Here is a 24,649-nt window from a genome sequence, read left to right as displayed (position 1 = left end):
TTCACCATTCTTTGGTAGAACGACTTGTGTGCTTAGGGTCGTTGTCTTGCTGCATGACCCACCTTCTCTTGAGATTCAGTTCATGGACAGATGTCCTGACATTTTCCTTTAGAATTCGCTGGTATAATTCAGAATTCATTGTTCCATCAATGATGGCAAGCCGTCCTGGCCCAGATGCAGCAAAACAGGCCCAAACCATGATACTACCACCACCATGTTTCACAGATGGGATAAGGTTCTTATGCTGGAATGCAGCGTTTTCCTTTCTCCAAACATAACGCTTATCATTTAAACCAAAAAGTTCTATTTTGGTCTCATCCGTCCACAAAACATTTTTCCAATAGCCTTCTGGCTTGTCCACATGATCTTTAGCAAACTGCAGACGAGCAGCAATGTTCTTTTTGGAGAGCAGCGACTTTCTCCTTGCAACCCTGCCATGCACACCATTGTTGTTCAGTGTTCTCCTGATGGTGGACTCATGAACATTAACATTAGCCAATGTGAGAGAGGCCTTCAGTTGCTTAGAAGTTACCCTGGGGTCCTTTATGACCTCGCCGACTATTACACGCCTTGCTCTTAGAGTGATCTTTGTTGGTCGACCACTCCTGGAGAGGGTAACAATGGTCTTGAATTTCCTCCATTTGTACACAATCTGTCTGACTGTGGATTGGTGGAGTTCAAACTCTTTAGAGATGGTTTTGTAACCTTTTCCAGCCTGATAAGCATCAACAGTGCTTTTTCTGAGGTCCTAAGAAATCTCCTTTGTTCGTGCCATGATATACTTCCACAAACATGTGTTGTGAAGATGAGACTTTGATAGATCCCTGTTCTTTAAATAAAACAGGGTGCCCACTCACACCTGATTGTCATCCCATTGATTGAAAACACCTGACTCTAATTTCACCTTCAAATTAACTGCTCATCCTAGAGGTTCACATACTTTTGCCACTCACAGATATGTAATATTGGATCATTTTCCTCAATAAATAAATGATCAAGTATAATATTTTTGTCTCATTTGTTTAACTGGGTTCTCTTTATCTACTTTTAGGACTCGTGCAAAAATCTGATGATGTTTTAGGTCATATTTATGCAGAAATATAGAAAATTCTAAAGGGTTCACAAACTTTCAGGCACCACTGTGTGTGTATATATATATATATATATATATATATATATATATATATATATATATATATATATATATATATATAATTTTCATGCAGTTAAATCATCATTAAAGTATTATTACAATAATTTGTAACAATAATTGCCTTTTTTTCTATTTCAACTATTATTCTAGAAGAATGAGGAGAGTTATAGAATCTTAACATCCTAAACATTTTATTAGATGGAGAAGATTTGTTGTATGTGTGATATTTTGTATATTTATAAAGTAGAAAAAGAGCACAAACGAGTGTACACTCATTAGGCAGTACTGTTTAGAATCAGTTCTCCAATATGGAACAGCAGCATGCTTTTGTTTGATCAACTACGATTGTGTTAGATTTTAAATGAATATGTTTTGCTTCCTTGTATGTTACAGTATCATAAAATATATACAATTAGACAGCAGATTACTAACAGCAGTGTGAGAACATTAAGTCAGATAATCTCACACACTTTGTCCCTGGCATGTTATACATTAACGACTGTTAATGAATACTACACATTGTTGTGTCTGTAATTTATCCCTGTGTGGTTGACTTTCAATCATATGCATTTAAAGACTTGTAACAAAATGTGCAACAACTTCTGATGGAATATGACTACTCTATTTTATTTATTTCTCATAAACATGATATATTTTCAGATTTAGATCTATTTTGACATTCAGTCATAATGCAGTACTGGAACCTATGATTAATTAGAGCAATTAGTTTCAATAGTTTTTTTTTTTTTTCTAAAATAACACTTTCCATTTAGAGGTGAACAAGACAGTGCAGTGGTGCATTAGAATCAAACCTACCTGATCCAAAAACTGCTTCCGCTGTTTATAAATTACCAAATCCATATAATTCCCACAAACTGTCATTCTCATGATATGTTTGCTTATTATGTTTAGTATCTTTCCTGAATCTTCATCAGCACCTGCAGCAGTCTTTCCACCTCCTCCATACTGATTCCTGACATAAACACAGAACATACAGTACCCTCCATGATTATTGAACCCCTTGTAAAGATTAGCAAAAAGAACTAGAAAAATTCCACCTGTTGGTGAAATAGCTTCATCTCACACTGAAAAAAAATGAGAAAAATCTAATTTATTCAGAGAATAAATTTCTCTAAATTTATTCAGAGAAAAACAAATCTCTCATCAAGAAATAATTATTTTCAACAAAAACACATGTGCCACTATTATTGGCATCCATGGAAATTATAGTGAACACAATGTAACTGAAGCATGTTTCAGGTTTAAATTGCATATTTTTTTTATTTGATTGGAGTGTGTAGAAACTTTCAAGCTATAATTCATGACTTCCTGATTAACAAATATGAGTACAAATATGAGGTGACACAGAGGCCAAATTCCCTTCGTCATCTATCAACATGAGAAAGATAAGAGAACACAAACCAAATGAGGGAGAAGTTTGTTGACCTTCATAAGTTAGGAAATGGTTATAAAAAAAAATCTATGAACCTGAAATTGCCCATAATGGTTTGCATGAATAGACTCTATTCCTAAGTTTATACACAGTTTATTAATGCATCCATATCTATCTTACTGTATGTGCAGGGCTTAACTGCTCCTGAAACTTCATACTTTATAAATAAATACTATCGGTTTCTTTTGATCTCTAAAAATGCAAACAAATGCAAAAGTCAACTTCACAGGAATAATAAAAATAATAATATTGACATACATTTTATTTGATTGAGAGGCTTTAATGCAGGAACAAAGGCTCAATGTATGAATGGCAATGCAATAATCACAACATCAACTGCCAATACATAAATTACGTGTTTATAATGTGCAACTGTCATTGGGTACTATACAAAAAGATGAATCTGAGCATTACAATACGAGGCAGAAAGTACTATAATCAGTGTTGTTTCATGTTATTTGCAACTTCCATTACACAAGGTGAGGTTAAACAAACATACAAAATATAAATGTCTTATTTCAGTCTTTTACTAAAGGTTTGATGTGGAAAAAAAAGCTAGAATTACTGTTTTCATTTGCATGTGCATTCTCTTTGTAGCTTCTAAGTTATGCATATTACTCATGCAGAACACTTTGCTTCAAGTAAAAAGCATTCTATTCAGTAGATGAATAAGCACAGGTGGTAATACATGACCAAATGCCATTCATATTGTCACATCCTTCACTGCTAAGCATACTACAGACTTGTTCATAACTGACTTCAGTCCCTTTCACGATGAGCAAATACTGCTTTAAAACACACTGCACAGCAAATTGAAATAGAAGTTCAATTATTCACAATCTTTCTCAGTCATAAACAAGACTAATGCAAAACACTCTTGTACATATGCTTAAGATGCCATACATATAATAGCATGCAGTAAAGTACTTTTAATCTAAATGATTACTTACAAAATGCTGATCAGTTGAACAAATGCAGATAATGGGAACTGTGTTTTACATAATGTTTTATGAAATATTTCACAATAGGTTATGCATATGTACATTATATATACAATTCATGTATAGCTCCAACCAACACTAACTGTGAGTTACAACAATATAATACTACTCCATATTATACATAATTTGTACAACTACAGATACACCAAAACATAATTCAGAATATTAACTGAATACAACAACACATTGATACAGACACAGTCATTGTCAAATTACTGGAAATCATAATTATATGTATTATTCTTTGGTTGTCATCAAATATCTTTCTTTAATTCTTTTTTTAAGAAGTGGAAAATGACAAATTGCATCTGACTTAACACATTATCATGATGGTATTAAGACTGTTACAAATGTAGACTACCATAGATTTAATCGAGATACCTATTTATATTTATTGCACAATTAAAACATAAAACTTTCTAATGTGCACAGTTTATAGTAAATCTGTTGTTAAGTGTAACTAATAGCAGTGGTAAAGATGACAAAAATAATGAAGATGAATTCAAACTAATAATTAATCTATAACTAATATCTGAAATGTAACATGACTGGGATCATAATTTCAAATACTTGCCACTCTATCTTTTCTAGTAGTCACCCATGCAATGTTATCAAAATACATTCAAAAGAAAACTGAACTTTTCAAACTTTCATAATGTCCCATGCCAATGAAGACAGTTGTGTGGTGTCTGTAACATAATGTAATACAGTATATGACTGTACTAAAATACAAAACCAGAGGCAGGGTTTACCGTGCTAAGCAGCTCTTTTACTGTGAAGAAGCATGTAATAAATTGCAAGCAAGATGATGCTTTATGCATCATTTACAAGAGTAGAATATAGAGACGCTACTTGTGCCATTAGAAAGGCCTTTGAATTCTCCAGGCAATTAAGGTGTTTTTGTTTGTTTGTTTGTTTGTTTTGGTTTTTATTCATATTTTTATTTATTTACATGTTAGGCACTGGACCAAACTTCTCTACATAATAATACTAAACAATAATGATCCTATCTCATTTCTCTTGAAGAGTAAACTGAGATTTATAAATAATTACACACAATGAAATCCTGTAGAGCTGTGAAGAGTTTTATATTTTTATATTCCATAAAGGTCACATTTAAAAAAAAAAAGCCTAATAATTTGGAATGCAAATTTGCACTGCTCCTACTCAAAAAAGTGCTCTCTCTCTCTCTCTCTCTCTCTCTCTCAAATCGCCCCTGCTCGCACTCAGACTACTTTTATGCGCTCGCGAAGCTTCTGCTCACAGATTTCTGTGCACTCTTACGCAGATTTTAATGATATGACCCTATCAAAATTCATGAACCAATAGCATGCAAGATATGATGTTGACCAATGCAATTGTCCCTGCCTCCTTGGGTGCATTCACCTTATTTATGGGTGGGTTACTGTTTAAGAGGTTTCATCCACTCCCGCCATACTGGGCCTTATTACCGGTATACTGTATATGGTATAACTTGTTTTCTTGATGGACGTGTGGAGTTAATACATAGCCTCTATCAGTGTCCTATTTGTTTGTTTGTTTGTTTGTTTGTTTGTTTGTTTGTTTGTTTGTTTTAACAATAATAGCTACATATAGAAGCCTCATAGCAGATAACCTTCCGGTTAAACAGTAACATGTCCATAAGTAAAGCGAATACACCCAAGGAGGCAGTGATTCGCAAGCTATCCATTAGTGATTTGTGAGATACTATGAGATATTTGACTATATTTTGTAGATAATGTGAACCTAATCACCATCATCAATATTACTTTTTGCAGCAAAAATAAAGGCTAATTGTACTCCTTGCATCAACTCTGAAATGTAAAGGCTGCTTACTGAGCATGACTGATACATTCTTTCAGATGTGTTAAACAGACTAATTTCATTACTAATGAAATTCATAACATTACTAATTCCATTGCCATACTAAAATGGGATATTCCCTGCAATATTTTGCTTGCATATAATGACAAGTACCTTGGCCACTAGACTGTCACACTGACCCTTATAACACATCACATGGTTGCACAGGTTATCATAGAGTTGCAAAGATCTGTGTTAACATTAAAGAAAAACGAGCTACCGTTTTGGAGGAATGTTTTTGAAATATTTGCTTATTTAAACAGATTAAATAATTATGTAATAGGCTATATTATTATTAGGTTGAACTACATCAAAGTGCCATAATAATTATCACATCGTTGTCGTTTGGGTTCGAACTAATAATAAGTGGTTTAATTAAAACCTGTTACCTATTAACTGTCAGATCTGAGGATGCTGGAAATATTTTTGTGGTTAGAAACACGGATCAGAGAGTTCAGATACCATTTCAGCGGCGAGGCTGTAATTCTTCCTTTTTGTGACTTTACGTCATCTAACTTAATCAGCCTCTTCATGTAGATTAACCTGGTTAACCTTCGCTCCGTACAGAGTTAATTTGGTCGGACTTTCGCTGACCCGCAGGTCACAATCCCTCTATCTCCCAGTCGAAAGTACTCGGTGGAACAGAAAGAGTACATGAAGGTAAAACTTTACACATTGCTTAACAGGAGAGTTCAAACTGGTATAAATAAGACGCAGGAGCCACCAAGCTCCATAGAGCCCGGAAATCCGTTTAATAAGCTATATTAGCAGTAGCATTTAAAATAAGTACTCCCATTTTCAGGATACGTGATATAAGATATATAATATATTATTCGATCCTTGCATAAATATTGGATATGTTAATTCGATTTAGTTTGTTTGCAGTTAAAAATAGGTAACTTGTTTGTACATAACTTAGGCTACGCGTATTTTTCTTTTGCTCATTCTCCTCGAAAAAGCGATTAAAAATCTTCTTCAATACCTATCGATCCCCTTTAACTCTGCTCACTCCGACCAGAGCGAGTTTTCTACGCACCTCTCTCTCTCCCTCTCTCTCTCTCTCTCTCTCTCACACACACACACACACCGCTCCTCCGGTCCACTCATAAAGGGATTCACTAATTTCCCTGTGCTCTACGACAAATCGTTACAGACCCCCGCCATTTGTGTGTGTGATCAGTAAATATTTAGTGTGACACCATCTTTGGGTCTCATCCTAATCAATATTGGTTTACCAGAGGAATGCTTCCTGCGGGTGAAGATTACTGCTTACGAAGTGAGGTTTACACGGTTAAGTGTACTCGCACGAATTGGGATGCGGCTTCATTACAGTGTGCCTTGAAAATCACATTTGGAAGGCCTTCAAAAAAGTCTACATATTTAAAATATTTAAACTTTTGGGGGGACGAGCACTTTTGTTAGCCGATTCTCAGTCTTGTATCCCTTTACATGCGCATAAGGTGTTTTCATTGATGTGCTAAAGTTTAGTCTGGTATCGTTGAACTTGGCCATAGATAGAGTAAGAATGTCCCCATAAACAGACAGGTGTCTCTCCTGGCTGCATCTCCCCCTCCCTCTCACAGTCCCTCAGCCTACACAAAGCAAGTGGCGTTCTACCTTCTGTACAAAAGAAAAACACGCAAAGGACCATCATGTCACTTTTTTTCAAAACACTTTCGACATCTCTGCCTATAAAGACAACCCCATTAGTAGCTGTGTCTTAAACAACAGGCTTACAAAGTTAAAGCGTCGTAGAAAAGTTGGGCTGATTTTGTTTGACGTTCTGCCTTTTTTTTCCCTTCTTCTTTTACACACTAATTATTTCAATAAACCGAGGAACCTGTTTTTTTCATGCGTTACTCCGTCTGGGGGGGGAGAGAACATTGTCTGCCCTACCAAATACACCGTTAAAACAAAAACTAAAGAAAGAAAGAAAGAAAGAAAGAAAGAAAGAAAGAAAGAAAGAAAGAAAGAAGACTAAGTTCATTTTCTCTAGGAGAGGATGCACTACGGCGAGGACGAATCGACAGCATATGCTTTTGGTATGTTTCAGAGGCTATGCATGCTTATAACGCTCTCTGGTTCTGCTTATAACACGTGTCACATACAGAAACCGTTTTGGTGTCGAATCCTGAATAGTCTAACAGTAAAACATTTTTTTTTTAAATGAAGCGATAGGCTTCATTACGTATCATCATTGCATCGTGCATTATGTCGCGAAATGTTGAATGAACAATGTGGTAAGAAAATATTTTATTATTAGGCTATATGGGTTCTCCACTTGCGAGCATTTCTCTTTAAATTGTTGTGTGGCGCGCCTGGAGAAAAAAAAGTAGTCTTATTTTAGCATTCTTCTGTATATGAAAAGAAAACAACGAGAGCATGCATTCGCTGTTCATCATAGCCTACATAATAACCACTCACCAAATGTGGCTTTCAGTAAATTCCAAAACGTATCGGGGTTTTTCCTGCATTTGTTTCCTTTGTGTCCGCTTTGCGTAAGGACTTCTGGTTCGCAGAGTGCAGAGCCCACTTTAAAAAAAATCTGACTGCAAAATAAGCAAAGAATATTCTGCTTCTTCTGCAACATGACCGAATAAAAAAGGTGTACGCAGACCCGTCGCTTTGCCACGTCCGTTTAAATTATAAACGATGCTCAAAAGCATTAGTCAGATTAAAAACTTGCGCAAGTCGCTTTTGGTATTAGCGAGAGACGAGCAGCTGTAGACGCCGTTTTCTATTTAAGATGGCTCTTGCACGTTAAAAAGAGTGTATTTTGAAGGAGAAATTATCCATACGCTAGGGGGCACCCAGATACTGTCATACACCCAGTTTTCAGCGTTTCTTTCTCATTGGCGGCATATGCTTTGATTTAGAGCTGTAAATTTTGCAGTGGGCCCATGGTTGACAGCCCCTGGAGATGCACAAAGTACCCTTCAACCACGAGGGGCTTTTTAGAAGTTGATATGACACACACAACCTGAGTAACCAAATGGAAGACACTCGTCTTCACCGTTGACACATGACTCACATTCAGCCTCCCCGTTTAATCAGCGGTTGAGGTATCACGATTCCATTTAACGGAGACAAACCATTCCTGAAGTTCATCAACGCAGTATAGTAATTCAATTTAAAAGGTTGTTTTATTAGTACTTTTATAACGTGGGATATATAAAAATAAATAAATAAACAAGGTAGGCTACATAAATAAACTGAGTCCAATGCGAACAATATTTTCATACTTATTTTATACAAGGCCTATATAATTTATTGTTATTGATGAGGGTGGTGGTGGTGGTGGTGTGGGGGGTGTCCAGGTGTAGCATTTTTTACTGAAATCATCCATATAAGGGCTATTTGAAACTGAGTATAACCATTAGGCCACGAAACTGAACGACACCAAGATGATCATTTAAAGACACCACGCCAGCTATAGTGGGTTTTGGTTGATTGTTTGTTTGTTTGTTTTTCCTGCAGAACGTTATTAATAATAATAATAATAATAATAATAATAATAATAATAATAATAATAATAATAATAATAATGCCGCCCTTATGAAAATATCATGTTTATGTTTCATCATCCAATAAATCATTCTAATATATAAGTTGAAAATGAAGGGTATGCGTCTAAGAAAGCACTCAGGGCCAGTCTTACACTTGCTGCTTGGCTACTAAAGGCAAGTTATTTGTCGGCTATACGCGTGCGTTCGAGGAATATGCACATCATGCATCATGCACATCATAAATAAATATTGACCATATCTTGCGGAGGTGCAATAAGATTTAAAATTTTGTTATGGATGAGCAGTTAGTATGGTCGCCTACTGCGCAGATCATGTAATGTCAAGTGGGTTTAATATAATGTAATTTATCTTAGACATCTTTTTCGTGTAACAAGTATTGATCACGGAACCTTTTTAAGCAATAAGTAAATTGCACACGTATCCCAACAGTATGCTTATGAACTTAATTTGTCTTAAATATTTTATAGATGTTTTTAGTGAATATTACCATTGCGGAAGCGCAAACATATTGGCTGTTCCTTGATAGGAGTAAGCTAGACTAACACTGGATAATGCCTAATGGAACTGATTTTTTTTTTCACTTTTCGCAGTAGTTTAGCAATGGCATATAATCCAAAAGGACATGTGTTCATGTATTCAATGTGGTTCATATTTTATTAAAAGCGCTATTACCAGTATCTTATATTTGTGCAGTGTTATGTTTAGATGCTTAGTCTATTGGCCTCATGTTTCCGCCAACCATTTACATATTACATTAAAAACTGAAAATCTCAGAAACCCCCTGAGAGAATAAGTGTGGAACATTATCGCTATCGCAATCTTTGGATTTATTCCACATTAAAGATAAAGAATTGCGTGCTCTATTGTGTTACATTCGATCGGACTCTCTTTAGGACCGTGTCGTTCCTCGACCCATTTTTCCTTGCTTTGGCAAAGCACCAAGTAGCACAAGTGCCGACTAGCCAATCGGGTTCGGGGGGGGCGGTCCGTGAGCTCTGACCAGTCAAACACAGTCACTTTCCATATATGGCAACCCATCTCCATGGTAACGTGTGCTAAGTTGCAGCAGTCGTGTCAAAGTTCACTATATAGAGAGCTCGGTGAGCTGATCAGAGAGAAAGCATTCTGCCAGCCCAGCGCCTCCAAATCGCAATCACTTCCTAACCTCCCTCTTTTTATCATATTTGATCACTTTGATTCTCCGTTCTCTTCTCTGATTATTTCTGCTACACGCAAAGGAAGCTCAGTAGGTTGTGCTCTCTTTTTTGTTTCCTTATCGCTGCCGCTCGCCTGGAGAGTTGACTTCATATTTGACTCGAGCACGCAGGCTTGGTTTTGCGCGTGGCGGCGGCTAGTGCTACCTCATCTTGGAAAAAAAAAGGGAAGTAGCGGCAAAATTTGGGTCCAGTTGTCGGTTTTCAACAACAGTTCAAGACTGGAACTTCATTTGTCGCTCGCCAGCTTCTGTAATCTATACGAGCTCTTCTATTTTCCGCGCGTCTGAACGTCGCGAAGTTACATTGGCCCCTTCCCTGTACCAGACTCTTCCTCTTTGGTCGTCGTATTTATTTTTTCACTTTTTTCTTCCGCGGTATTCCTGGATGGATGACTGCGGGCGCCCCTGGATGTGGCCTCTAAGAGCAGGACTGCGATTCGGCTCGTCTTCGTGTCAGTTTTAACCACTGCCAAGTCCCAAAAACGGGCTCCGCTTTGTCGTCGGCGCGCGAGTTTCAGTGGGATAAAAGCGCAGGGTGCATTATTTCTTCGTCTGATCAACAAACCTTGTCGTGCTGCGTTAGAACCAGGGCCACCACGACGCGCCAAAAAAAAAAACCCACAGATAAACAAACAAACAAACAAAAAAACAAAAAAACAAAACGGACGACACAAAGTTGCTGACTGATTAGATATGGCAATGGTAGTGTGGAGAGGCTCCCAGGACGATGTGGCCGAGACACAGGGCGCCCTCTCATCGCAAGCCCAAGGTGGACTAACCCTAGCGACCCCTCAGCCGGGCCAGCTGAACCTCACGGCCTCGCAGGTCGCGCCTCCGACCCCGCAGACTCCTGTTCAAGGAGCGCCGAATAGCAATGCTCAGTCTACGCCAACAAACCAGACGTCGCAGAGTCAGTCGGACAAGCAGCAGCAGCAGCACATCGAGTGCGTCGTGTGCGGCGACAAGTCGAGCGGCAAGCACTACGGCCAGTTCACATGCGAGGGCTGCAAGAGCTTCTTCAAACGCAGTGTGCGGCGCAACCTCACATACACGTGCCGGGCCAACCGGAACTGTCCCATCGACCAGCACCACCGCAATCAGTGTCAGTACTGCCGCCTCAAAAAATGCCTCAAAGTTGGCATGAGACGGGAAGGTATTAAGATTTTCTTTCTCTATTCTTTTGTCTTGTGTGTGTGTGTGTGTGTGTGCGCGCGCACGCGCGCCGTGGGCCAGTGTGTGCTACGTTCTCTCAACCATGTTTTCCCTCCGACTTCCATGGACAAGCCGACCAGCCCATGCAAAGGAAACCGCCTTCGTTAATGCGCCACATGGCGCTAGTAATACTCAAATAAATCACATTCCACGCGTTAATTATGCCTTACGTGTGCTATAGCCTATGCATTCCTACTTGGGGTTTTCGCTTTTGTTTAGCAATAAAACATTGGCATGCATCTGGATTTGAATAACACCTCTGCAGTACATACTGCACGCTTAAGAAAATCCGACAGACAACATTACACACACACACACACACACACACACACACACATTTATTATTAGGCTATGGTGTCAAGGTCGACCGCAGGCCGCCTACATGAGCCAGAAAATTAATATGAACTTTTAAGATCGGGGCTGATACGCTTGTGCTTGGTTCGGTGTGTGTGTGTGTGTGTGTGTGTGTCCCCCAACAGTGCAGTTCAGTTTTAGTTGTTGACTGAATTGAGTCTTGCGCTAGCTGAGGAGGTTATGAATTAGCATCCGTGGCTTTCTTTGTTTAATTTTCCCAGAGTCTCATGTTGTTCTGTTTTAAAATATCAAACATTCGCTGATAACAACTGCAGTATTTCCTACATTTATGCATAATTTGATGACGTGGTTTATGAACGATAGTGGTGTTTTTATTGTTGGAGACTTTGGGTTTAACTTTGTCAATTCTATAGGGGCTATACTGTCTCTGTAAAGTTAAGCAACGCAATTACATTTTAAAATGTGAATTGTGTCACTGAGCAATGCCATTATTACTAATGCAAACACGTGCACGTTTCATTTTAGTATAACCTTTAGGCATTAGGACGTTTTGAGCTGTTTAGTTGCATGCCCATCCAAACAACAGGAACAGAAACGCGAGCTCATACCATGTCAGGAACTGATGTATAGAATTTCAAACATCAATATCTGTAGTTTCTCTTTTTGCAGCGGTCCAGAGGGGCAGGATGCCACCCACGCAGCCGCATCACGGCCAGTTCGCCTTGACGAACGGGGACCCGCTGCACTGCCATTCCTACCTATCGGGATATATCTCTCTGCTGCTGCGAGCAGAGCCCTACCCTACGTCGCGTTATGGCAGCCAGTGTATGCAGCCCAACAACATCATGGGCATCGAGAACATTTGCGAACTGGCGGCACGCATGCTGTTCAGCGCCGTGGAGTGGGCCAGGAATATTCCCTTCTTCCCCGACCTGCAGATCACAGACCAGGTGGCTCTGCTCAGGCTCACCTGGAGCGAATTGTTCGTCCTCAACGCGGCCCAATGTTCCATGCCACTGCATGTAGCTCCTCTGCTAGCCGCCGCAGGCCTCCATGCCTCCCCCATGTCCGCGGACAGAGTGGTCGCCTTCATGGACCACATTAGGATCTTCCAGGAGCAAGTTGAAAAGCTCAAAGCATTACATGTCGACTCGGCCGAATACAGCTGCTTAAAAGCCATCGTGTTGTTCACCACGGGTAAGTTCCAAGTTTAACAAGATTATATTCATTGAGTACATATTATTATTATTATTATTATTATTATTATTATTATTATTATTATTGTTTAATAGTAGTAGTAGTAGTAGTAGTAGTTATAAATTGCAATGAACGAAGTGCGAGCTGTGTTAATTTGTGAATACAAGAGAAAAGGTTGTAAATTTATTTTAGCACTTCAGGTGGCCACCAAACCACTTCACTAAGATGGATCTCCGTTAGCTGCACGTTAAGGTTTTAATTATTTATTATGTAAATTCCATAAAACAGCTAATAAATAATAATGTACAGCAGTCGTTTCATAAAACAGCTAATGAATAAAAATATACATTAGTCGTGCTAACTGATCAGAAAATAGAATTATAATTATGTTTAATTACTGTAAGTTAGGCCTTGATCTGCAGAACATATATTGGATGTAAAATTAAAAAAAAGTGCGTTGTGCAGTCATAAACACATATTGTATCACTAACAGTACGTGCTTTAATAGTGGCATACGATCATACCAGCAAATATTTCAAATACTGCTGTTTGCTTAAAGCGCGGTATAATGTGAGAATATACTCTAATGTTGTGGCAGTTCTCTTTTAAATATTAACGATTTAACCTATGATTTAGGCTTTGGGTACATTCGATTATTTGTAGTTATTTGAATGACAGTTATTAATGATGTCACGCTTGGTGGGGGAGGGAAGATGAGCAGTCTGTTAGGAAGAGGAAGAAAAGGCCTAATGCTTTATTTCCACACATTTAAACAACTTTCCTGTGTGAGTTTGGTCGCTCGAATTGATATATTGCTCTAAGTTGTGATAAATGCACGCGGCTTGATTAGTTCAATTGTGCAGCGTCGCGTCGGGCGGGAAAGAGACACATTTCATTCTATGCCGTAAAAGGGCTCACAGTTCTTCCTTATTTTTGTTAGGGGGGCTCTAGAGATCCGTGACACATGCTGGACTCGTTCCAGAGCTGGGTCATGACCCTCACTTCCTTTAGTTATTTGTGCATTATAAACGTTACACGAGTGGTTTCACAGTTCTGGAAAAACTTCACGAATATGTCCTTAAGTATTTTATGAAGGATTGTTTACTAATGCTGTGCAAGGTGTGTGCTAGTGGTCAAACAAGTAATAAGTATGTTACTCAAATCTCTTTATTATTTTTTCAGTTGTTTGAAATCAAAACACTTTGTAAACCTTTAACATGAAATTGAACATTTATTCCTATGTATGCCCTGGAAGTTCCAGGCCTACATAATGATTTAATGAAGTCATTTGCCAATAGCATTTTTACAGTGAACACTCACAGACTGGGACTCGGCTACATTCTGACTTCAGTTTGAAATTAGCTTCATTCACCATGGTGCTTCAAAATTACTTTGGAAAGTATTGTACGTATAGGTCATGTCGGACCCACATGCAGTGCAAGTGAAACGTTAACCTTAGCTTACATCTAGACAATAGTTATTTCACGTATACAGCCATTAGAATGACAGTTTTGATAATGCATTTTACAGTAAAACTTTTTTTAAGTCATTAGGTTGTTATAACGCTTCCCGAAAACCGATACCGGGGATATGTAATAGTGTTTACTTGTTCATTCGTCTATTTATTGAATCCAACAATCCTATTTTCCATTCTCCACAATGTAATACATCGCATTTGTATTGATGCAAGTCTAGTACTGATTTCTAAGCAGTGTTGCCCGGTAGGCAATATGCTAACTATGAGCGCGAGACTAAATTTGACAGATGACGTCGTTTGATAGCCTGAATGCGCGTGTATGTTTATGACTCTCCCCTGCAGTGATACCCTTTATGCACACACAGGATATCAAAGCAATATCAAAGCTGAATAATGATAACGCTGGCATACTGACAATATGGAGCCCGACATTTTAGTACAGTAATGCAGTACAATGATTGATGCCCGTTCGGTGGAGACGGTGTAGGCTTCAGTTCATATAATGCCAGTTTCTTTGTCCTTTTTTTTTTTTAATTTATTTATTTTTTTAACTTGTAGATGCTTGCGGTCTGTCAGACGTGGCCCACATCGAAAGTTTGCAGGAGAAGTCCCAGTGTGCACTGGAGGAGTACGTGCGGAGCCAGTACCCTAACCAGCCGACGCGATTTGGGAAGTTATTACTACGCCTGCCTTCTCTGCGCACAGTGTCCTCTTCGGTCATAGAGCAATTATTTTTCGTCCGATTGGTAGGTAAAACCCCAATTGAAACCCTCATCCGGGATATGTTGCTGTCAGGGAGCAGTTTTAACTGGCCATACATGTCCATTCAATAAGCAAAAGGAAGGATCAGAAATGGGGGTCCACTAGTTAGCGCTTCTTTTTGTAGAAGAAACCGGCTGTTACACGAGTTTACTTTAACGGAAAAGAGACGTTTTTCATAAATGACTGTGAATCTTCAAATTTGAGACATTGAATGAAAACTACCTGGGACGGGGGTGTTATTTACTTTTTTTTCTTTTTTGAAACAAAAGAAAGAAAAAAGGGACAAAACAGAAAAAAATTCTAATATTCCTTCTGGAGAAAGGAAAATCTGAAGTGCATTTAAGGTGATAAATTGGAGGAATTTAACGAGAATAAATTTAAAAAGTCTGTTTCTTTTTTTACCAGCTGGCTCTTATGTCCTGTGCCCATGTATCTTTCGTTTTTTTTCTTCTCCCTTCTTTTTAATTCTGGTTCCAAACCGGCCTGTGTCATTCTATACTATGAAGTTGGTGGGGATTTTTGGTTTTGGTTGTTTCTTTTCTGATCATCACGACTTAAAACAGTTGTAAAGACGTTCTTTAAGAAATGAAACTAAATCTACAGCAATATAGTACAACTTATAAATGTTGAAAGCGCACTTACTTTTTCCCTATAATGAACGAAAATGGGGACTTATGAACTTCAACTCAAATAAACAGACAGAAAAAGTCCTTAAAAGCCCAGTTTAAGACACCAGGGTGTCTTACAATGCCATTATTCTGTGTATTTCTCAGAAACCTGAAAACTATTAAACTAATAAGACATAGAGCTGTGCGCTTGTGTGTGTGTGTGTGTGTGTGAGTGCGTGCGTGCGTGCGTGCGTGTGTGTCAGAGAGAGTGAGAGTGTTGTTTGCGATTGTTTTGATTCTGCGATCTACTCCATTGGTCTTACATTCAGTAATCTGTAATATTTGGTTTAAACTGTAAAGTGTAGAACAAATTACTTGGTTTGACTATTGAAGTTCATCTGTTCAAATATTTCAAGTGAATTTTACGAAGTCCGTCCATTTTGCGAAAATGTCAAAATGCTGAACTATTGTTGTAACCCATTACACTGTATTTTAAAAGCAGCTAAGTAGTATTACAAAGAACGGCTCTCAAAAACCTCCCCAACACACTTAAAGCATTAAAAGTGCCTGTAAAGAGCGAAATCAACGATTTGTTATTTATACGTTATTGTAGCCTTTGCCTAGGCTAAAGAACGTGGGAAACAATTTTACAATTCAGTCTTATGATTGAGTATTTCACTTGAAAAAGAGGGAGAAACAATAACTAGAGGCAGTATTCTTGTAAATATATAGGTCAATTCATGGACTTTTTTTCTTATACAAAATATATGTGATTAAGAAAAAACTGTGGTTGCCATTTTTTTCGGGAAAACAAATGTCTTCAAAAATGAGTGGCAGAGTTAGCTAGTAGCACTGAATTTTTTTGTATTGTACATACATATTACGACAAATGTTTTTCTTTTTCATGTATTTAGACTGTGAATGCATGGCCACAGGTCGCTAACCTATTTTACCTTTGATATATATAAATGTAAATGTTTTTGACTGTATAGATATAATCTGTGCATTCAGTACACTAGCCCTTGTATTTAAGAAGAAGAAAAAAGAAAAACAAAACGTTCAATAATAGGATAATACTTAACAGGGTGAGCTGGTTTGGAAAGGGGTGGCTATTTTGATTTCAGTGTTCCTGCACCTTTTCGATCTGTAACAGATGCCTTGTATGTGTGTGTAAGTGTGAAAGCTTGCAATTTCGTCCTTGTCTCGAGGCTTTTCTTCAACACACAAGACACCATGTTGTGGTTGGATAAAAAGGGATCATATTGTGTAGTTGACTGAACAGTTATCCTGGGCTGTTCCCATGCCACATATGGACCAGAGAATGCTACATGATTGTAATTATGAACAGTTTAAACTGACCCACCTTTTTATATAAATATATAAGAATATATTACTTCAGGGTATTGATAACGTATAGATACTTTTTATTATTATTATTATTATTATTATTATTATTATTATTATTATTATTATTAATTGCAAGTGATATACGTGAGTGTGTGTGGAAGTTTATAGTTGAAAACAATTCTTGTTTGTTTGTGTTAGCTTATTGTAAACAAGCATTCTGCTGTAAATTTGTTCTTGGTATTAAATTATAATTTATGAATTTGAAATCAAAAATCTTGCCATGTTTTGTCTTTTCTGGTCTGCTGGTCAATCAGCGATTTTTACAAAAGTGTGTGTTACATTACTGATGAGTTTTCCAGAGTGTGCTGTGTGGTAAAGTAAGAGACAAAATCAATGTTAGAAAAACAAATGTTGGCACGCAAGCGATCGAAATGACATTTAAACCTAGCTTTAAGCATAACAAGAAATAGTTGGGAATGCAGGCTCTTATATTTAGTCTTTCATTTATCTGTGCTTTGGATGCATCTCCCAATGATAACATACATTATTATAAGACTTTTGGTAAATCTATGTTTCTCCCCGACTATATAGGCGCCATATTTTTTCTATCTGTAAGCTATAGTTAACTGCATTGAGTATGGGCGTGTAAGCTACATGTCAAATACTGCCATCGCCTGTTTTGTGCGCGAAATAGCAAAAAGGGGCGACGGTCCGTTTATTTCTAAGAATTCGTTTCCCAGTTTGAGATTTACACCTAGTTTTATTCTCTATAAGGGTGACAAAGTTGTATGAATCCGTCTCTTAAAGCTCCCATTGAACTTTGCGTCCTGTTAGTTCAATCAGTAAGGTATTGTGCGAATCGACCTAATCCAAACCACGGAGCCGAGACAAAAAGGACCCCCTCCATCTCAAATGAGTCTCAGCAAAACTTTTGGCACAGAAAATAACAACATCTTTGAAACTTAATTAATGACCATCTTCAGCCCCCCCTCCCAAAAAAAAAAAAAGTCTGGATTTTTACTGACAGTTGCGTTATTTTTATACTTTTATGTCGATTTTACTGTCAGACTTTCTTAACGCACTCCATCCGCAAGTTTCAGCAACGTTTACTTCGTCGTTCATTTTTTGCGTAAATATCGACCCATTTACAGCAACAGCAATAATAATAATAAAAATAATAATAATCTTTATATATATATATATATATATATATATATATATATATATATATATATATATATATATATATAAAGAATATACTGTTTTGTCGTGAGACGTTCTCGATTACTGTAATACTATGAAAGCAATTAACACGTAATAACTACAATTATCCAACACCATTTATTATTGCAATTTTATATCCTTAAGGGATTCAGTTTTGTACTCGGCGTGTGATCGCAGGCCGGATTTGCTGATGATCGGATTCCATTGATGGTTGTTGGTTATGTGGCTTAGCATCCCCGACTGATCGGGAGCGGAAGTGCATGTAGACTACATGTATATTCAGCTAATTATTATTAGACTATAGTAATAAGTAGTAATTTTAGAATTTGACGTTCGGGGCTTTTGATGACTCTTATTTCACATTATTCTTGCAACAAACTGTTGTATTTTAATTGTTTAATAATTCTTTCTTTCTTTCTTTCTTTCTTTCTTTCTTTCTTTCTTTCTTTCTTTCTTTCTTTCTTTCTTTCTTTCTTTCTTTCTTGTGCTTTCCTGGACCTGGCACTTAAAGTTAGCAGAGATTTAGATCATGGCTTGAGGTTTGATTTTAGTTGACAGACCGTGTGTTGAGACTGAACTCTATAATTTGCACTCCTGCTCGTTTATTAGCACTGGACAGCGAACTAATGAGGTCTCCCTCCATACAGTGTCACTTGTATTTATTTCCTCCTGGAGAAAGAATGGCACTTTAGCTTTTGTAAATTGTACTCCACTGATTAAGCAGAGTCTGCCCCAAACAAAACGCTTTAGACATATTGCTAAATATCCATCTTCTTGCTTAAAAGCTGATGCAAATTTCATTACAAACGCTTCTTTTAGCAATCACTGAGCACCTTAGAAATAAGCTCTTAGAATCAGAGACTAGTAGAACATTTGATTAATATTATGAATACCATACTAATAATATCGGGTCAATAGAACTGCGTGGAACTACTAATATAGAGCATAATTCCTTCAAAATTGGATCATTTACCTATTCTAGCTATTTATTTTTTGCTTCGCAGGTGAATGTAATCAATCAGTAAGTTTAGTCTTCTCATACCATCGTGATCACCGAAGCTCTCTCATTCGACTGGCAAGTGCATTTAGTACAAAAGTTTTATTGCGAGTACATTTGATTTATAGTCTTGTTGCATGTGCTCTTCATTAAAAGCAGTCATATGTAGACACGCAGAAGGCCATGTTATTCTTATGATGAACTCAGCTCAGTGAAGAAAGAGCCTGCAACTGGTTTCCATAGTGACACCCCAAAGAGATAATAGGCAATAGCCACACACACGCACGCACACACACACACACCGACTTCGTCGTGTTCATTTGACGCCACTAGTTTTAAAGCGTGAAAGTGAAGGACTTTTCGATCTCAAAGTAACTTGCGTGAAAAAAAAATAGACAATGTTCCAAGTAACAGGCTACAACGTTTTACCGTAATCCTATAAACGGTGTGATATGGACATTTAGCCCAAAGTTTAGCCTGTACTTTTGTCCTGTTTTCATCTGGCCAATACCGTCCTTTTTTTTTTTTTATTAGCTTAGCCACAAGACGACGGTTTAGATCACCAGCAGTTGTTGAATTGTGTGATTAGAAGTAGTCTAATAGACATCTGCATATCAGCTTTTTTTTTTCTTTTTGTAAAAAGAATCATAAACAGATTTCCACTGGCAATTTAATACAAAAACTAACCCTAATGTTCCAATTAGTTGTGCCTTTCAACTTCTCTGTCAGAGTCATCTTTTTCATTTGAGTAAAGTGCTTTAAAATATACTCGCTGCTCTCGTCGCGGTGCGTTCCTCTCTGTAAATGTTAGAAAATTGTGCCATCTACCCGCTATTCACAGAACTGTCACTTGCAGGACCTCCAGAGACCTCAAACCGACTTCAACACAAAGGCTGAGGGGGGTGGTGAGATGCTTGGACGTATATAGTCGGCCAGTGTCGGCTACAGCAGGCATTAAACAAAAACTACCAACAATTCTCAGTGTAACAGACTGCGTGCAACGAGCTACTTTCTCCACAACAGCATTAACATTCACTTCACAATCGAGGAATGTCCCGACATTGCCGGGTACATGCAAACAACATTTTACTTTTCATTAGTAAAAACAATCATTATTATGTGTAGTCATGATGTATCCAATATCCAATTGTAAACTCTGGCGGTTGTGAGTTAAAGTGGCTTTGAGCGTTCGAAATAACACTGAGAGTGTGTTTGTTTTAGTATAGTTTATCTATCTATCTATCTATCTATCTATCTATCTATCTATCTATCTATCTATCTATCTATCTATCTATCTATCTATCTATCTATCTGTCTTGCTTATTAATTTATTTTTATTTGATTGTCAGCTCCTGTGATGACCTGGCGACTTGTCCAGGGTGTACCCCGCCTTTCGCCCGTAGTCAGCTGGGATAGGCTCCAGCTTGCCTGCGACCCTGTAGAAGGATAAAGCGGCTAGAGATAATGAGATGAGATGAGATGATTGTCAGCTCGCTTTTTTCTTGCCGGTATGTCTATAAATCAAACTTTGTCTAACTAACCTTTTTTTTTTTTAATCCTGTCTCACCTAAAACATCTTCAGTTCGTCACATGATACTTGGAACTAGCATTTAGGTACTTTTAATTTTCTTTTCTTTTTTTCTTCTTTTTTAATTATACACGTTTGTGTCCAACGTACTTGCTTATTTATTTAATATAGCCACAGCAAACAGCAAGTAATTATGCACCGAGGACCAGATGCTCATTTTCAGTTCTGATGGGTTCGTTCTTGCCTTTTAGAACTGATTCTTTGCTACACACACACACACACACACACACACACACACACACACACACACACACACATTTCTCAGTCTGCTTTTCCCGCACAATTCGAAACCAGTTATCTTATGAGAAGTGTAAATCTTATAAGTTGGAACGCGCTTAATACAATCTATTGTAGGCCTGGAGAATCTAGTTTTTTGTTTTTTTTTTCCCCTCCAGGCGTACATTTTGGATAATAATAATAATAATAATAATAATAATAATAATAATAATAATAATGTGCGTTTAACTATAATTCATCCGTGTACTTATTTCAAGTTCAGATGCATATATGCATATGCGCATATAATTTTTATTTTATTTTAACAAAAGCAGTAATGGGCAAAAGGGAGGGAGGTGTGCGGAGGGGGGGGGGGATGGTAAAGTTCATCCCGTAAAAACTGTTCAGACGTATAAAAGGGGCACAATGCTTTATACAGAAAAGACAACTGCAGTTGAGGTAGGGGTGTGAGAGTGTTTCAGTGTATGTACATTTGAGTGTTTTTAGAGATTTCTTTGAAGCGCTTTGTGCTGACTAGGAAAAGCCACTTGGTCATGCTAGTCACGGACCAGGCAACTTTGCTAACCTCTTGAAACGAATGAATCTTTCACTTGGAGTCCAATCGTCGGTTATCTTTTGTAAAGACGATCCATAACACCCGTGCGCAAGTGTTATTCTAGTCGATAACATGCCTTTATGTGGTGGACCTAATGGAGTCCCAAATTAAGTAATGTGAGCATATTAGAAAAATAAGAAAATATTACAGAAAATGACAGCCCGCTAGGGATTACATGATGGACACAAGATTGCTGTCCACAGACAGAGCAACGATTCTTACCTACAATGAAGTATAACCATTTAATTATACTCTGAAAGTTGCAAAGTGAATTACCTGAGCCTGTAGGCTTTGTTTGGCTGAAATTTTGGTTGTGATATGTAAGTATCGATGGTGATTCACGATGATTCAGTTTACAAATGCACTGGTTATTTATTTATTTATTTATTTATTTATTGTTTTTCTAATGCACTGAACAGTTGAAAATTCGTCATTTTACCAGCATACACTATCCACGAAGTGTATTCCACTTTAGAGGAAGAGATTTCAGCTGTGACCTAATTTAATCCGTTCACACGCTTCATCTTAGGGTCTCTCTCTGTGTGTGTGTGTGTGTGTGTGTGTGTGTGTGTGTGTGTGTGTGTGTGTGTGTGTGTGTGTGTGTTAAAATAACAGAATGTAAGCATTTAACGTCGCCTCTGATTTGCTCATTTGGGGAAAATATGAAGTTCGAATTTAAATTTTGTATCCGGATTCCTAAGTTGCTTTGTACCAATGTCCCTTGTTAAAACCGCTATAAAAACACAACACATTTCATTAATATTGTTAACACATCCACTATATTCTTATTCTCAGCAGCAGCAGCAACAACAACCACAACATCAACAGTCACTTTCCAAAGAAATCTGTGTTTGGAAATAATGCATTCTAAAGGTACACTAAAAACCAGGCACAGATTCTTAGGACAACTTTTTGTTTCTAATTGTATTTCATGATCATTATTAAATGCAGTCATTCAAGCTCAAAGTTAAGCCCGTTCTCTCGATTGAGATGTAGACTCAAAATATGCATGATACGCCAATAAAATGTGTCCTCGATATATGCAGTTTTTCACAGGTATAAATAATATTTTAATGTCCATTTATTTGCTCACATTTAGAAACAACTGATGGAGAATTTAGATTAAAGAAGACCAGTGGCTAATGGATTTTACCATGTATCCTGATTTTACCATGTATACTGTCAAAGACCCCCCCGCCTCACCCCCCGCCCCTAGCTCTCTGGACATAGAGGTCCAGTGTCATTCTACGTTTAAAAGCGAGATGGCGCTATATTGTACCACAGTCAAAAGTATACCTGTATCATTACTGAATCCGATCTTCACGTCTTTTAATGTGTGTAGGTTCCTCCCAAATCCTTTTAGATTATTGTTTGCGGTTTTACAATGACTCTTAAACATGGACCCTTATCCTTATCACTATATCACCCAAATTTACACTAAGTCCTATCTAATTGAGGCAGACTGAACACACACACACACACACACACACACACACACACACACACACACACACACACACACACACCACCACCACCATCATCATAGTGTTCATTTTCCTCACAGCCCTTATGAGGACCTTCCACTGGCATAATTATTAATGTAGTTAATTAATGTTGTGCCTGCACCTAAACATAACCCTAACCTTAATCTTAGTAATGAAAATTATTTTTTTTCTCATGTATTTATTTATTTTTAAACGACGACGACAACAACAACAACAACAACAACAACAACAATTTCCTTGAGGGGCCATCCAAATATCCATACAAGGTGAAAATTGTCAGATTTTATTATGCTTGTGGAGATATTTGGTGCTCAGTAGTACACACACACACACACACACACACACACACACACACACACACACACACACACACACACACCTCCAGAACTGTTGCAACCCTTAAAAATGATGGGTAAAAAGTTTTCTGAAAAAAAAAAAGTCTTTGTGGTTAGCTAAATCTAATATGAAAATCAAAGAGAAATCAAGAGAAGTACATTTAGGCTATTTTAAGAAACGTTTTATCACCTTTATAAAACATAATAATAATAATAATAATAATAATAATAATAATAATTATTATTATTATTATTATTATTATTATTATTATCATCTTCACCTTTTTTTTTTCATTTTGAATTTTCATATTGGCACCTGCACATGAAATCCAAAATGATAGTGATCCAGTTCGAGGTCTAATACTTCAAGCTGTCAGTTTATACTTATTATGTGGATGCAACCACATTCTTCTCTCTTCGGAGGAATTTATATATTTAGTTATCCCGCTTGTTCTTTATTTTTGTGTTTGTTTCTTTGTTTCTTTTCTGCAAAGCCAGATCTGGGGTTTAAGCATTAGTTGCGGTGAGGCGAGTATCAAATGACAGAAATGCTAAACACCCCTTATATTTTGCGAAATGTTTTTTTAATTAATTTATCACATTGCTAATGAATGTTATTGAAACTCTAAGCAAAAACAAATATTTTATATTCCATGAATAATATTTCCCTTAAACATGTGTGAAAATGTGCCAATAGAATGTTTTATAGGCATTTTTGCATTACTATTTGAATGATCACCTATCGACGGCATAACTGCTTGTCTTGTCATGAGTACTAGATATATATTTATAATTTCCTTTTGTTGAGCTTTGTTCCCCAGAGTGAATATGGGTTTATGTTTTGCACATACTCCGTTTACACATATATTTTGCCACAATGTCGCAATGGCGTGAACCCAAATGACGTATGGATCTGCCTTTCTGGAGTTTCTCTTTAGAAAGACAGATTGAGAGTGCAGTCCCTATTCACGTTCTCTCAAAACATGGCAAGTCCTCTGAACTTTACAATTATATGTAAACAAGTTGTCAGTTTGGAA

At 37.4% G+C, this 24,649-nt stretch overlaps 1 protein-coding gene across 2 annotated transcripts; it reads left to right on the top strand.

Moving 5' to 3' along the window:
- Positions 1-7,439: 7,439 nt before the first annotated feature.
- On the top strand, positions 7,440-17,278 carry nr2f2 (nuclear receptor subfamily 2, group F, member 2). Of its 2 annotated transcripts, none has more exons than XM_060923980.1 (3): positions 7,440-7,512; positions 12,410-12,937; positions 14,973-17,278. In XM_060923980.1, the coding sequence occupies exons 1-3, from the start codon at positions 7,473-7,475 to the stop codon at positions 15,245-15,247; spliced, it is 843 nt and encodes a 280-aa protein (XP_060779963.1). In that variant the 5' UTR covers positions 7,440-7,472; the 3' UTR covers positions 15,248-17,278. The 2 variants fall into 2 exon arrangements, with proteins under 2 accessions (XP_060779963.1, XP_060779962.1); XM_060923979.1 differs by lacking the exon at positions 7,440-7,512 and adding an exon at positions 10,125-11,366.
- Positions 17,279-24,649: the final 7,371 nt, after the last annotated feature.

Source organism: Neoarius graeffei, chromosome 6, assembly GCF_027579695.1.
Source record: "Neoarius graeffei isolate fNeoGra1 chromosome 6, fNeoGra1.pri, whole genome shotgun sequence".
Classification (NCBI taxonomy): domain Eukaryota; kingdom Metazoa; phylum Chordata; class Actinopteri; order Siluriformes; family Ariidae; genus Neoarius; species Neoarius graeffei.
This window is presented reverse-complemented; position numbering and strand designations above follow the sequence as displayed.

What these genes read in the sequence shown, in the direction of transcription:
- nr2f2 (XM_060923979.1), top strand. Translation starts at nt 10,907, where the DNA reads ATGGCAATGGTAGTGTGGAGAGGCTCCCAGGACGATGTGGCCGAGACA. An exon ending in AGTTGGCATGAGACGGGAAG is followed by an intron (nt 11,367 to 12,409) that starts GTATTAAGATTT and finishes CTCTTTTTGCAG; the next exon opens with CGGTCCAGAGGGGCAGGATG. An exon ending in CATCGTGTTGTTCACCACGG is followed by an intron (nt 12,938 to 14,972) that starts GTAAGTTCCAAG and finishes TTTAACTTGTAG; the next exon opens with ATGCTTGCGGTCTGTCAGAC.